Below are 15,731 nucleotides of genomic sequence, written 5' to 3'. Positions count from 1 at the left end.
GAATATAAACTAATAATCTGCAAAAAATAACCACTGAGGCAGAAATGATCAACTTGGCCAAAAAGGTATTTATCCACCAAGCAAGCAGTCGGTGATTGAAATAATACAATATCCCCTTGGATGGCTCATGATCAGCAAGTCAAATATCAGAGGAAATGGACATTTTGATGTAGATACCTGCCAACGGTAGATTATAACGGCAATACTTTCCTTACCTGGAGCAGAAGCATGTCCTACGAGGATGAACGTAAAGACGTTTTGGAGCGGTTACAGCTCATAGTCGGTTAGATGTATGCTGCTGCTTTTAGCAAGCTATAACAGGTGAGCTCACACTGAACATGTTCATATCAGTGCAACAGAAGTCAATTAACTGTCAACAATATCAGAACAGGCCATGCTAAGTTTTGTTCAGCCAAACGACGCGTGGAGCAAAGCTGGTCAAGTCGGTCAGCTGCAACAAAATACCAGATCAGTTGTCCGTCAGCCTCCTTTGGCTCTGAAAGGAACGGTTTGAACTTTTGGTCTGTGCATCAGACTGCCACCTGTGCAGCAGCATCATGAACAGTACGTTCCTGTGCTTTCCAGGTCTCAAACTCAGCTGATCTAAAGGATTGATAGACCTGGAGAGCTCAAACTCAGACCTTGTTTGGGTTAATATATATATATATATATATATATATATATATATATATATATATATATATATATATATACCAACATAGCGTTCTATCTCACCGATATAGACATCTTCAGTTCGAGTTGTTTTAATCAGCTAAATCGCACGATGCTCGTCTGATTAGCTGTTAGCTTCCACCACAGATTTATTTATAATTTCAACAAGCTTGTGACATCTTTCTGCAACAGGAAAGGGAACTATTACCCGTAATAACTTCAGAGCCACATTTCAAAATAAACTGAAGCAGCCTTTTAATGCAATGCAGGTTTTAGCTGACACCATGTCAGAACTGGACGCTAGTTTTCCGGTTAATCCCGTATTGGAGAAGCAGATTGAGGTTGAGTTGCTAAAACATCTTATGGCAAAATATCTGTCCCTGTCAAGAAAAGCAGATCCTGCAACATCTGGATCGTCGATGAGTAACACTACCACGGTACTCCATGTAACAGTAAAAAATGCTGTGTGTATTCAAGTCAATAAATGGCATTACCATTGGACTGTGACTTGTTATCATTAAATCCTCTTGTTAAATGACTTGGATCAGTTTTGATGCAAAAGAAAATCTTGATCAGGAAAACCCTTAATAAAAAATGATAAAAAAAAAAAGGTTTGGGGCATAAAATTAGGATAATCTCGAACACTTTAGTTTCTGTTGGATTCAAAAGTGCATTGTCTATCAAAGATGCTGCAGCAATCTTTTTCATTTTTATGGTTGATGTTTGTCACATTCAATGGTAGAGAGAAAAAAAATGGTTTTACAAAGATAAGCACATTTTTATCTGCAGACGTGACAAAAAAAAAAAAAAAAAAAAAAAAAAAAAAACAGGAATCGATTCCTGAAACTATACAACCACAACTGAATTAAAAACTATCACTGTTTTAGGGTTTTATTATAAAAAAATTTCAGATTATTTTGGCTGCAGTTAACCTTATAACCACCAGGGGGAGCCTATCTTTCACGACAAAAACATTCAAGTCCTTTCTTGTACCCCGGCATAAACAGATACAGGCCCCCCATCTATCCTCCGCCTCAGCTCCCAGAGGCTCTCACTCATTGGGGAGGTCGATGACGAGCTCGGCCTCGTCTCCCTCTCCTCTGTCCTCGTCTCCTCTGTCGCTGTCCCCGTCGCTCTCGCCTTCCTCGTCAGCCGCGTCTCCGCTGAGCATTTGTTTGGGGACCCAGCTGAAGGGGCTTCTGGCTGCCTGAGCAGCGCCGGAGGCCGACGTGTAGTTAGCTGTCATCGGAGCAACAACCTGAGGAGATGGGTAACAACAGTTTTACAAAAAGCGACACAAAGAGGGTCAAAAACATCCTACATAAAAAAAAAAATGAATGGGAATGGATGGCTATGTCACAGATGTGTAAATAAAATAAGACAAACATGTGTTATACATCTTAATTTAGAGAGTTATCCCATGAAAAGACACTATTTTACATTATTTTGAGTTAAAGAAAAGAATATGACTCTGAAATAAGCCAATAAATACCAAATACTTTGCATAAAGTAAACATCTGTTTTATGATCACTGCTCTCTGTAAACCTCTCCTTGCCCCCCTCTTCTCACCTTCCCTGCGGCCTCTTTCTTGTTTTTTGGCGTCTTTGTTTTTCTCTCTTTCTTCATGCGCTCAGCGGGCGGTGCCAAATACTCTGGTGGGAAGGGCATCTGCCCCCAACACACATGCGCACCGCGATTTTTCCAAATGACCACATGCACACAGTCATAGGGAGTTTACGACGCACACATACACAGACAAAACACAAAAGAACAAACACAGGAGAATGAACGGTACAGGGACGGTGAAGGCATTTTAAAAAAAGAAAGAAAATAACAATACAGGCATGAATAAAAGGATACATAAAGAATGCTCGATGGAAACAGGGATTATGTTTGAAGATGAGAAGGTGACCATGGCTGCAGTGTTACTGCGGCAAATAACTAAGAGGAAGAGATGGGAGAACTCACAGCGTTGAGGTAGGATCCAGCAGAGGACGGCTGAAGGGGGTTGACCCCGGGACGAGACAGCAGGGAGAGATGAGGCGATGAGGAGGAGGAGGAGAGGCAGGCTCCAGGGCTGCTTTTTCTCCTGAAAAACAGGGAATTCACAGACGTTGTCAAAGTGATAAATTTAAGCTTCCATAATTATGGAACTGGACTCCAAGGAGTTCATAAACATGCATTTATAATCCTTACTTGTTTGGTCAAAAGGAATCTGTTTGTAGCCAGAACAAAAAAAAGTCTTAACAGTAAAATTGTTTATCCTTATGCTATATTTAGACTTAAATCTGACAACAAGAACTTATACTCAACAGGCTTCTTATAGGATTTCAATATTTAGATTGAGGGAGGTTTCTACGACACAAGGAAAGAAAGGCTAAAAAATAACACAGTATTCTCATTCATACTTTGCTGTTTCTATTATTATGGACATCAGTCATGTCATAGGATTGCATCATCGCACGATAGTAGTGTACTTGTGGCTTTAAATAACAGTGCGATCTAAACTCTGCACATGTAGCCTTTTACTTGTAAACTCGACAGGGTCCGTTTTGCTTTTCATCAACTGACTTCCTACCTGAATGATCTGCTCTGCTGTAGATTGACGTGGAGTCGGCGTGGCAAGTGACAAAAATAGAACAGCTGCGTATCTTAGAGAATTGGCGAGCAGCGGTGCTTCTGAGATGCTTCAGAAATGCACGGCGGCGCGGTGGGTGGAACCGCTCTGACTGACTAGAGTTGCAGCGAACAGCAGCGAATGCGTGGCGAAGCAGGTAAAGAATAGCTTTAAGCTAAGCATGCGAAAAGTACATTGCCCCTCAAAAAGGATGCTTGATCTCCTGATATCACCAGGAAGGTTGAGTTATCTTCTTAAATGTATATTCTTCACATAAATAATGGTAAATTGTCTGTACTTGTGTAGCACTTTATCAAGTCCTGAAGACCTCAAAGCGCTCTATACTAAATTCAGTCATTCACCCATTCAGTCACACACTGCGGGGCTACCATGCAATTGGCGTCGCCAGGCCCTCGGACCACCAGCACCAGGCAAAGCAGGTGAAACGTCTTACAGGATGAACTCCTCGCTCCCTGCACCACAGTCGCCCAATACAATAAATACCTTACTGCCTTATTCAAACTGCATTTTTTCCCCAAAGATTTATAGAAAGCCGCATTACCTTAAATAAAGATGAGTTCAAATCCAATGATATAGATGCACAAAGATCTTGTTTCGCAAAATTCTGAAAATCTCTGAAATCTTTTATTTTTAGTTAGCTTGGACTGTCACTAAATGCATATTGTATAACACAACCCTGCGTATTTTTCAGTGATGTTATCAAGGCGTTGGTTGTTTGTACTTGTGATACTTTTTTGGTTGGTTTTCTTGTTTTTTCTATATCCATTTCTACAGATGTCAAAGCAAATTCCGAGGATGTTATCTTGCACCTTCTTTTTGATTATATGTGTCACCTTTTTCTTCCTTTTAAAGTTTTGCCTACTTTTTTACTCTTCCTTACGCTTACATACCAAACGGAGCACAATGTCGAAAGCAGTAATGCTCCATTTCTGAAAATATATCTGTTGGGCTCTCTTTGGCATTAAGAAACCAATTCTTAGTTTTACAATGCCAGACAGGACACAAAAAATTAAGCATTTTATGTTTTAGACCAGCTTATATACATATGCAGATATAGTTGGAGCATTTTCCAGTTGTGTCAATTTTCGGCTTACTTTTTTACAACGTCTCGTTCTCTTTCCCTCTCCCTTAGTCCTTCCCCTTCACTGTTTTCTGAAGAAACTGTTGCATCTGAATCTAGAGAAAAAGAGCAAGAAACCCAGACTTAGTAATAAAATATATCCATCTTAGAACAAGATTTTTGATGTTATACCTACCCGAGGAGTCTTCATCTACCCTCTCATACTGGAGCAATCTGTCCAGAAGAAAGCTGGAAAACAGGCCAGGTTTCAGTCTACTGCACATTTAGCTTTAAACACATCTAAAGCAGAAGCCTTCTCACCTTTTGTCTCTGGAAACCTTCAAAAGTTTCCTTTGTGCTCTTCTCAACTCCTCCTGGAAACATTCCTGCTCCTGTAAACCAGTAAAAACAGCCATTAAAAAAACATTAAAGAAAAGTAAAGCACACATCCTGGGATGGAAACACTTGTGCTGAAACGGCTCAAAGGACTCACATAAACGAGGAATTTTAATTTTCGTTTGAGGTTTTTGTACTTCCGCTTGTAGTCGACCTCAGCGTCTGTCTGACCGTTCATTTCTGAAAAATAAAGACGCAAAGCGATTAAATCTGGAAGCTGTAACTTAGCTGCTTTACCGCAGCGCATTTTGGAAACATTATGAGTGGAAAGCTCCGTTAGCTTAGTTAGCCGGAGCTGTTAGGGCTACATTTTTAAACATACAGGACGCACATACTGCTGAAAACAGATAAAAGACCATTAAAAATATAAGCTTAACTCAAACAAATATCAAAAAGTGTTTACTCTTTAAAAAAAGATCTCATTGTTACCTCTAGCTTGGGTTGGTCTCTGCGACATTCTCTTGTTTACATGCGTCTTACTCTACAGCGTTGCTGGTTGTGTGGACAGCTCAGTGCTCAGTGCTGCCCCCCGCAGGTCAGGAGGCTGTAGTTCTACATTAGTCTGAGAAAACGGAGTGTATTTCACATGCAGTAAAATACGTCAAAATAAGTTTATTTATGTCAAAGTTGGTGTGTATTGCTTACAGATATTCAAATCCAAAATTTAGATTACATGGGAGAAATCAAATTAATGTAAAAAAAATAAAAAAACAACATATATATTTTTTTTGTGAGGTACAGAATTATGGGGAAGATAGCTGAGCTGAAAGCCCCTTGACCCTTCACAAGGAGTGAGATCATTGCAAAATAAGCTGGCTGTTCACAGGGCTGCATCCAATCACATGAATGGAAAATTGAGTGGAAGGAAAAAGAGTGGGGATAATTTTGAAGCAAATCAAATTTATTTTATGTGGAGAGTCACAAGGGGCTGGAGTCAGAGCTTCAACACCAGTTGCAACAGACATGTTCTGGATGTGGGCTACAACTGTCATATTCCTTAGATAACAACAGAAGTTTCTTGATTGAATGAGGAAAGGAACAACAGGACAGTTACTCAGTTGTTAAATGTCCAATTTCCAGGTATGTCAATGTTTTATTTTGTTTGGAAATCAAAGTCTATGGAAGACAAGTATAGAGGCACTGAATTGGAATTGCTTGAGGTTCAGCGTGGAGTTTCTACAGTCAGTGATGATTCGGTGAGTTTTGTTGTGTGCTGTTGGTCAAGTTCAGTGCAACTATCTACCAGCAGATTCGTGGAGATACTGATGTCATTTTCCACCAGGACTTGGTTCCTGCCCTCACTGCCAAAGGTATTAAAACCAGTAAACTTGCCTAACCGATGGAAAATCTATAAAGTATTGTAAAAAGGAAGTTGAAAGACATCAGACACAACAATGCAATCAAGCCAAAGGGCCTTTATTAAAGTAAACTGCGCTTCAACACTTCAGCAGAACTACAGGTTGATTTCCCCCTTAAGTTGTATTATTGGATGAATTCATGCAAAAGGAGCCCAGACCAAGTATTGAGTGCATGTCTTGTACAGTACATATTGTTATATATCAAAAATGTTGTTTTTTGGGGGTTGGGAGGGAAGATTATATAATCTTTTTATTTTCTTCAATGTTGAATTTTGGGGCTTTTACATTTTTCTTAAAACATAGCCCATTTTCTATACTAAATTACAAACAAAAATGTTTAATGGATGTTATTATCTATTAAGATGCATCTGTATTTTTACTGTGTATTGATTCCTTACTTTTAGTATTCTAATATAAGATGGTTCCATTCTTAGATTTCAGTGGCAGATTTAGGAGCAGTGCAAATAAGGGCAACAAGAATCACACACTCCACAATTTAGTTTAAACATTGAACAAATAAGGTGACTTTATTTTACCTTTTGTTCCATTTTAAAGTACTCTGAATAAGAAAACTTTGAAGAAATGTTTTTCATGAAAATACAAATCCATAAACAGAGAGTTCAGCGTCATATTTTTACTTTTTTCCAGAATTATATTCCTGTTTTGTAATAGCGTTGCTGACAGAAAAGTGGAGAAAACCATCATGTAGGTGTATTTTATGGTGACATATGCACTTTGCGTGTTAAGAATAGGCAAAAAATTTCAGGACAAGTTTCATCTGACCAGAACACCTTCTTACAGATGTTTGCTGTACCTCCTACATGGCAAACTACTTTTGTTGCTCTATCACATAAAGATCTTGTAAAATACTTTGGATTTTCTGTGTAAAACATTACAAAACGTGGAAAAGTTCATGAAATAGTGTAATTCTGTCAGAGTATGGGGTTTGGGAGGTGGACTAAACAGAGGGCTGATATGGAACAGCTCAGACATGAAGGTAAAAACCAAAACCTAACATTCAAGGATTATGATGCACATGCAATAACTAAACATATAAAGTGGAACAATCATATTCTTTGCTTTCAGCTAGTGTAACCCCCCCCCCCCCCCCCCCCCCCCCCCTTCAGTGTCCTCTCCACCTGCCACATGCTGTACTGCACCAAGTTTGGAGGCTAACCTCAGCTCTCCACAGCCACTTTCCTGGGCCCGGGATGATGAATTATAGATGAAGAACATTTGCAGAGTCGCTGCTTCAGCGCACATACTCACAGCCTGTAGCCAGGCCCTCTGTGTTTGTGTGGAAGTTGGCGGGGGAGGGGGACGGATAAAGACAATGATAAGTGGATGGGACAATGGCAAGTTGGAGCTTTATTGGGATGCAGACAGTGCCATCCTTCAGGGGCAGACAGCATTGAACCAGACATTTTAGTTTTGAGTCCCCCCTCCCTCTCGAAGATGGTAAAACCGTGTTGTTTCATTCATATTCCACACTAAGCATAGAAATAGTTCATATAGCTGCAGCCCGGGATCCCGTCACCTTCTTTCATAGACACTACAGAGCCACCTTTCAAAAATAAACATGGATCGTCTCCCTTCCAGGCACAACAACTGATATGAAACACAATCTCTGACTGGCTGGCTGGCTCTCTTGTCGTTTTCCAAAGACACAGGCAGACAGAAATAGATTCATCTGTTTCTGCTTCCATAAATCGCTGCTGCCAACCTCTCCCTATCAGCCAACAAACCCTCCTGGCAGCTCCAGTCATCTGCCTCCCCTCCTGCCCCTCCTCTTCCTCCTCCCCCCCCCCCCTCCTGCTCTCTTCTAATGGATCCATATATTCTCAAGTCAGGCTGTTGCTCCTGATTACCAGAGCCTGTCAATGCGTTTCTTCTTGTAAATTTTCCGCTTGGATGTATGTCCTTGTCTTGTCTGCTGTTTTCATCGTGTCAGCATGCGTGTTTCTGTCCATTCCCTCGCCGTCTCTTACTGTCACCTTGATGTGTACTAATGTCCTTCGCAGTTACGTGCCTTCCTAACTCCCCTCCATCACTTTTAGCTTCAGCTCCTTGTTCAAAAAACTGGAATGTACCAGAACCACATCAAAGACACAAACAACAACTGCAGCAAGAGCCTTCTCTGTGAGAACAAGGTAAGCTTCGTGTTTTGCAGCTCTCACTGGCTGGAGATAAATGTTTCTTCATGAGGTGCTTGTGTTTGTTGAAAGCCTGACCTTCTAGAAGCAAACAAATTCAGTTTACATGTTAATAAATCGTAAACTTTTTCTGCCTTTTCTCTAATAACTTGTCTGTTCTGTGCGTGTCTGTGCGTGAGTGTTACAGGCCAAGCTTGTTCAGGCTATTAAAAGAATCAAACATGAGGTAGACGAATGCAGAGAAGCAGAGAGAGAGACCTACTCAGACTCAGTGGAAATAGAGGTATCTGTGCTGCATTATTCATTCTTCACTCCAACACAAACACGCTCCTTTCAGACACAATAGGTTTAGATCAACACAGAATACACAAGTAGAACCACAGCGAGGCGTCTGCGTTGAAAATAGTCGCATTTGTGACTGAAGCAGTCTGAAAACATGAAGGCAATGATGTTATTTTGCTGCGTTGACACACACAACAAGTAATTATCTGGCCCGAAGTCCGCTATCTCTGGAGGAGCTACAGAGATCCACAGCTCAGTTGGAAATTCAGTCAGCAGGACAAGGATTAGTCGTGCATTCCACAAATCTTGCCTTTCTGTATGTGTGTTAAGAATGGAGTCATAAGATGTCATGTTTGGCTTATGCCACAAGAGGACATTGCAAACATGTGGAAGAAGGTGCTCCAAAAAAAGCTGAAACGTAGTGCAAAACACATTGTGGTAAAAAACTGAAGCACATCACCAGACTCATGCCATCCTGACAGTGAAACAGTGGCAGCAGCATCATGCTGTCGGGAGGGGCCAGGAGGAAGAGGCTTGCAAGAGGTTTTATGGAGCTAATTAAAAGTCTCTTGCTGTGCAGTTAGATGTCATGTTTATTTATTTTCTGTTAGATTTCTTTCTGCTCTGTTTTCCTCTCACTCAGCTCCCTACTTTCTTTGTTCTCTGCTGTCAGCAATAATCACGTGATTTCTTACACTTTCTCTTCTCTTCTCTTCTCCCTTTGTTTATAAGCTGTCTGGTTTCCTCTTGTCATTCCTCGGCTTATTGAGTTATTGAAGCCTTTACAGATTTCACTTTCTTTTAACTGTGTTTTCTTCCGAGAAGAAGTCCTTTTGTATGATAATGTTTTTATGCCACATGTGTTCATGTCATTTTAACTTTTTAAATTTTATGTTACAACTACAAGTCACTCACAGCCCCTTCATTTTATTTACAGTGAATTATTTTTGACAACAGAATTCAACATGACTAAGAGCTGAAATCCTTACGCACCCCTAAACACTGAATACGTACTTTTTTCAGAATAGATTTGACGGATTAGAGCGAGAAATCAGAGCCGAGTTTCAGAACCTCCATCGCTTCCTGGAAGAGGAGGAGAATGAGGACCTGGAAAGGCTGAGGAGGGAGAGACAGAAACAGCTGAAGCGGCTGAAGGAGCGAGAGAAGAAGATAGAAGCTCAAGGAAGGGACCTGGAGAGAGCGATAGCAGTGCTGAACAGCAAGCTGGCCGAGGAGGATAGTCCTAAACTGCTCAAAGTAAGGAAGATATAAAACACGGAGGACAGAAAACTACTGGTTTGGCTCATTAACGGTGTAACTTTGCTGCGGCTACACTAATCCTTAACGTTGCATGTACATAAATTAAATGTAAAAAAAAATTGCTGTAATTACAGCTTCAGACGTAGAGCTGCAGGGAAATCTTGCACTGCATGTTTGCATCAGAGTAAACCTGCAGAATGGCATTAATTTTGTTCTGCTGCGCCGTCTTAGGTGCTGATCAGTCATTGACATTGATCAGCTAAATAGCTGACCTGTCTAATTTTGCAAGAGTAAATCAATTTCTCATTTGAGACCGAAAAGAAAGGAGGCCGTCTGCATATCTGTCAGCAAATGACCACGATCATGTTCTAAACTTCATCTCTCATTGCAGGAAATCCAGGATCTTATAAAAAGGCAAGTTTTTTTGTCTTCATCAAAATTTGCTTTCAAAAGTAGATTCGTGTCTTCCTCTGTGTTACCCAAACCTGTCATCCTGTGCGTGATGATGATGTGTTTATAATCCACTACATATGTGTGTCCTCCACATGAACTATTCTGTCATTTTGCATCATCAGGTCTCAGGTCCACTTCATTCTTCCTGCAGAGGTGGACACAGAGGTCCACTCAGGTTGGTTTGTGGGTCCCATCCAATACAGGATATGGAAACACATGAAAAGCTGCCTCTACCCAAGTATGTGTATCCACCGCTTTATAAAAGTATTTGTGAACATGTTCACATATTCTCTCATATTCTCACATCACAGCTACATAATCAATTTTAGGAGGATTTTATGTAATAGACCAACACACCGCCTTATGCTGCAATTATAGCAGTCTTTTGGGGTATCATTATTATTTTGTCTAGCAGCTTTGCACATGTAAAAACCAATATTTGTGCCCATTTTTCTTTGGAAAAAAATTATATATTGGATGGACAGCAGCATGTGTTGCAACAAATTCTTGACTGGCTGTACATTTCCAGTCTTTGTCCGACTTGAAAGTGAATGGCTGTCAGAATCTCCAGTCTTTTGATGCCTATAGATGATTTCATTGCATAATTGTCTAGTATTTAGCTTCATGCATCTTCTCATTCACTCAAAACAGCTTTTTTCCCCAATGAAGAGAAGCCACCCCACAGCATGATGCCGCCACCACCATGTTACACTGTGTAGTTTTCCATCACAATTGGCATTTAGCTTGTTAGTCATAAAGTTTAGTTTTGGTTAATTAGGAGTTTCAAATTAAAGGGGACAGTCAAAGGCGTAACTCATTTTTCAGAATTTTGTCTGTAAATACTAAAGACCATGCTTTGTTTTCCTTCAACCTCACAACTATCCTCAGTGCTGTGATGGTCTGTCACATAAATACAGGTGTGACAAAATGTGAAAAAGCTTAGAGTGTGATAGAACTTACCAGCAAGGGTTTGCACATACAGGTACATCTAAAGAATTGGTGAAAAAGTTCGTTATCTTTTTGTCAAAAATAATCAGAATTTAAAACCTATTTATTATATTGGTCTGTTACACATAGAGTGAAACATTTCAAGCTTTTGTTTCTTGTCATTTTATTATCATTACTTAGAGATAATGACACAAAATTCAGCATCTCAGGAAATTAAAATATTACATAACATTGTTTTTTGTTTAGTTTTCTCATTTCAATTCAATATTATGGTCTGCACAAATGTTTAGAGGACTACTGACTTGACAGATGTCATCAACCGCCTTCTACGGTAAGGGTAAAGAAGCTGGCTTTACACTGTGCTCTATTCAAGCCTATAGAAGGAAAGTTGAGTGGATGGAAAAACAGTACTAGAAGAAGGTGCGCAAACAATAAGGAGAACCACAGAGAACCACAGCCTTGAGGATTATCAAGCAAAATCCACTTCACCAGCAGAGGAGTCAGCGGATTACGAGCCTCTGTGCACAGACAAATCCACACAGGGGCTAAAAATGTTGTCAAGCGGACCAGATTAAAGGTCAAAAGCATCTTAATTGTGCTAAGTAGAAAATGAACTGGATGGTTGATCAGTGGTCCAAAGTCTTGTTAGATTACAGTAAAGTTTGCATTTAATTTGGGTATTAAGGTCTAGTATGAAATTTCGACAGTCAGTGATAATTTGGGGCGCCATGTCATTGGCTGATGATGGTCCACCTTGTTTAATCCAGTCAACATTCGACTCAGCTATCTACCAGGAAATTTTGGATCACTTCATGCTTCCATCTGCTGACATCTGCAGCTTTATGGAGAGACACTGATTTCTTCATCCAGAAGGACCTGCTATCTGCATACAGGCCCAGAGGTACCAACACCTGGTTCAATGACCATAATGTTCCTGTGTTTGATGGTCAGAAAATCCTTTTGACCTGAACCCTACAGAGAATTTATGAAGGTATTGTTAAGAGAAAAATGAGACACCAGACCCAACCATGTGGATAACCTGAAGGCTGTTACCACAGATACCTGGGTTTCCGTTAGACCTGAGCAGAACCGCAGGCTGATCGCCTCCATACCGCACTAAATTGATGCAGTAATGAAAGGAGGCCCAATCAATAACTAAATGCATAGAAATAAACATACTTTTAAGAAGCCAGACATTTCTGTTTAAGATTTTTATTGATCTTTGTAATATAAAAAAAATGAGACACTGAATTAGGATTTTCATTATCTGTTAGCCATAATTTAAACCATTACAAGAAACAGGAAATATTCCACTCTATGTGTGAGGAATCTATATAAAATGTGGGTTTCACTTTCTGAAATGAGACAGATTATAGAACTCATGTGGCTGAATTGTGTACAACAACACGTGCAAACTCAATAAATCTCACTGTACTGAAACTGTTTTTGCCTTTAGATATTACGTCAGTGAGGTTTGACCCCGAGACCGCCCACCCTAATCTGTCCCTGTCTCAGTCCTGCACGTCTGTTTGGTTCAGTGACGATAAAGACACTTCAGAGGTCCAAGCCAACCCGCGTCGATTCAACTACTACTACTGTCTCCTGGGCCACCAGGGCTTTACCACCGGCCGACACTACTGGGAGGTGGAGGTGGGCTACAAAACAGCGTGGAGGTTGGGCGTGGCGCGGGAGGATGTTCCCAGAGGAGAGATGGCGGCGACGGGAACCTCCGTCGGCCTCTGGACGTTGGCCTACAAGAGCGGCTCCCTCCTGGCCTGCACGGATCCAAAACCCACCAAGGTCACCGTGTCCGCCCGGCTCGTTCGCATCGGCGTGTTCCTGGACTGCGAGGGGGAGGAGGTGACTTTCTACAACGCTGTAACCATGGCTCCGATTTACACTTTCTCCACAGGGACCGTCACGGTTCCCCTGTTTCCCTTCTTCAACCCGTGTGACACAGATGATGGAAAGAACTCAGCACCAATCGCAATCTTCAGCCCCTCGCTTTAGGACGCAGGTCCCAGCAGCTGGATTGACGATGGACAAACTGAATCTTAGTAGAATCATTAAAAATGTGTTTTATTAGGGAGGTAGCTCGGTACCAAATGACTTGTGGTTCATTGATTTGTTTTTATTTCTGGCAACTTCAATTGATTTAATTTGGTTTATTTCAAACAGCAACACAGAAAATCCAAAGTATTTTACAACATCTTTATGTGATAGAGCAACAAAAGTAGTTTGCCATGTAGAAGGTACAGCAAACATCTGTAAGAAGGTGTTCTGGTCAGATGAAACTTGTCCTGAGATTTTTTGCCTATTCTTAACACGAAAAGTGCATATGTCACCATAAAATACACCTACAGGTGATGGTTTTCTCCACTTTTCTGTCAGCAACGCTATTACAAAACAGGAATATTACAAATTATTTGATTTCCAAGATTTTTTTTTTGCAAGGCAGAAAGAGTAGCCAAAACATTTCTCCTTTCACATCTAGCTAAAATGTCTGTGACTATTAAAATGGTTTTAAGCCTGTGCCTGTGTTAACATGTAAAAGTTGACTCTTTAGAAAGCGAGGCACTCAGAAATAGAAACAAACAGCAGCAGGTGCTGAAACCGCTCCTGATGTTACCTTTGGCCTGCATATAAATATGTCTGCTATGTTGCCATCACACGTCTCTGCAAGGTCATGGGAGCTCAGTACAAGGCACGGGGAATAAGAGGTGAGAGAATGGTGCGTGATACCCAATATATAATTATGGCCGGCACTAACTGATTTATTGAACTGAAAATAGAAAAGGAAAAGCGCTGGGACCAAACTGCCCCTCCAGCGTGACAGACGAAGACAAACAAGGCAGCAGATGGCATCATCTTTTGTTTATTCTTAGTATTCCTTTAGGCATAAAAGGAAAGAAAGTGACAATTTCTCGTTACAAAACATCTGTGTGAAGAGTTGTGCTAAAAGGAAGTACAGAGAAGACCGCGTGGGGACGTCACACCAGAAACAGTCCATGACAGCAGCGGTGATCAGCGAGGGCAGACACAGCTCGCGTTACGTAGGGAGAACCTGTGGTGTCAACACTGGTGGATTCTCCTGGTGGGTCATCAGTAGTGGGTTCGAAACCCAGAATGTTCCTGGTACCTGTACAATGTATCAACTCTGTTCTAGTTATGCAAAGCTTTCGTGAAGTATAAAACAATGGCTGGTCATGCCTAATACTCACTCTCTGCTATCCTCAGCTTTTTAGCTCGCTCTCAAATTTGGAGGCACCAGTGGGGTAAAAAGCCTTCAAATAAATTACTCTTGCACTGCGGCGGCATAATGTCCCACTGAAAAATATAGAAAACTAACTCTAAATTAAGTACATTTATTCAGCGCTTTGTTCCACTGTTGATGCTCCAGTTGTTGAAAGACTTCATGTTTGTTTTTCAGTTTTTCTCAGAGTGTGCCAAATTGCAATTGGGACGGTCCCAACAGACTTCATTGGCTGCATGGTGGCGAAGTTTAGCACTGTCGCATCGCAGCAACAGGTTAACTGGCCACTCTGAAATAACCTTAGGTCTGGGAGTGTGTGTGTGTGCGAGGTTGTTTGTCCCGTGTGTCTCTTTGGTGCTCAGGCTTGTCCAGAGAGTACCAGTCCCCCCGAGAGGTAGGCTTTCCACCAGCTTGCACAAATTAAACAGGCACAGAAAAACTAAAGACTTCCTGATGCCATGCGCTCAAATAAGATTTTCCAGGACCTTTGGTGGAGATGCAAGCCCACATCATCATGGATCCTCCATCGTACTGAACAGTGGGAGTTATATGAGGTAAGATCACTATCAAAATAAACTTGTACGTAAAAGCACAGTTGTGTGCATATTTGTCAGAGGTTGTGTATAACAAACATTTGTGAACTCACAATAATTAAAATCTCATGCAAAACATACAACATAAAGTTAAAATAGTTACAACTTCAATAACTAATAAATACAAATTTCAAGTTTAAATTTGGGCTTTATTCTTCATGAACACAAACAGCAGCAGCTGCTTGAGAATACGGATTTTTTTCTTTGAGAATACGAATTCACAACAGTGGTCTGATGTCACAGTTTCCAAGGCTGGTTAATGGAGCACAGAGCGCGAAGATAGGAGCCGCGTATTTGTACTATATGTTCTTTCAACTTAGTAGTAGTAGTAGTAGAGCGTGTAGAGTAGAGTTAGAGTTGCCTTGGCAATGGTGGTAGTCTATTTTTGGAGTATGAAATAAAATACAATAATTATCAGTTTATCAAAAAACTTTTTTTAAAACGAAAATCAAATAACCCAAAAGTACAAGTAACCTTTTTAATATGAAACCACATTACCTGGCTTTGTTTCATAGCTTCCTGGTCAGTCATCTTGGCGCTACTAAGTTGAAAGAATATATAGTACAAATGCGCGGCTCCTATCTTCGCACTCGGTGCTCCATTAACCAGCCTTGGAAACCATGACGTTAGACCACTGTTGTGAATTTATATTCTCAAAGAAAAA

General features: G+C 40.7%; 2 protein-coding genes across 7 annotated transcripts; one reads left to right on the top strand and one right to left on the bottom strand.

Annotated features, from left to right (window-relative positions):
- Positions 1-50: 50 nt before the first annotated feature.
- On the bottom strand, positions 51-5,309 carry ino80e (INO80 complex subunit E). 2 transcript variants are annotated; one of them, XM_012870369.3, is made up of 8 exons: positions 5,197-5,309; positions 4,865-4,947; positions 4,693-4,763; positions 4,568-4,620; positions 4,406-4,487; positions 2,642-2,762; positions 2,243-2,341; positions 51-1,930 (listed from the first exon to the last, which is right to left on the bottom strand). In XM_012870369.3, exons 1-8 carry the CDS (start codon positions 5,222-5,224, stop codon positions 1,724-1,726), a joined length of 744 nt encoding a protein of 247 aa, XP_012725823.2. In that variant the 5' UTR covers positions 5,225-5,309; the 3' UTR covers positions 51-1,723. The 2 variants fall into 2 exon arrangements, with proteins under 2 accessions (XP_012725823.2, XP_021176075.2); XM_021320400.2 differs by lacking the exon at positions 2,243-2,341.
- A 2,610-nt stretch (positions 5,310-7,919) lies between these two features.
- Positions 7,920-13,753, top strand: si:ch73-54f23.4 (zinc-binding protein A33). 5 transcript variants are annotated; one of them, XM_021320366.2, is made up of 7 exons: positions 7,929-8,019; positions 8,183-8,275; positions 8,466-8,561; positions 9,584-9,817; positions 10,212-10,234; positions 10,396-10,511; positions 12,678-13,753. In XM_021320366.2, the coding sequence occupies exons 2-7, from the start codon at positions 8,210-8,212 to the stop codon at positions 13,229-13,231; spliced, it is 1,089 nt and encodes a 362-aa protein (XP_021176041.2). In that variant the 5' UTR covers positions 7,929-8,019; positions 8,183-8,209; the 3' UTR covers positions 13,232-13,753. The 5 variants fall into 5 exon arrangements, with proteins under 5 accessions (XP_021176042.2, XP_021176041.2, XP_012725822.2 ...); XM_012870368.3 differs by having other exon boundaries at positions 7,950-8,038; XM_021320367.2 differs by lacking the exon at positions 8,466-8,561 and having other exon boundaries at positions 7,920-8,019; positions 9,589-9,817.
- The last annotated feature ends 1,978 nt before the right edge of the window (positions 13,754-15,731 follow it).

This window comes from Fundulus heteroclitus, chromosome 3 (genome assembly GCF_011125445.2).
Source record: "Fundulus heteroclitus isolate FHET01 chromosome 3, MU-UCD_Fhet_4.1, whole genome shotgun sequence".
Lineage (NCBI taxonomy): Eukaryota > Metazoa > Chordata > Actinopteri > Cyprinodontiformes > Fundulidae > Fundulus > Fundulus heteroclitus.
Note: the sequence above shows the minus strand (reverse complement) of the source record. Positions and strands in the feature narration are given on the sequence as shown.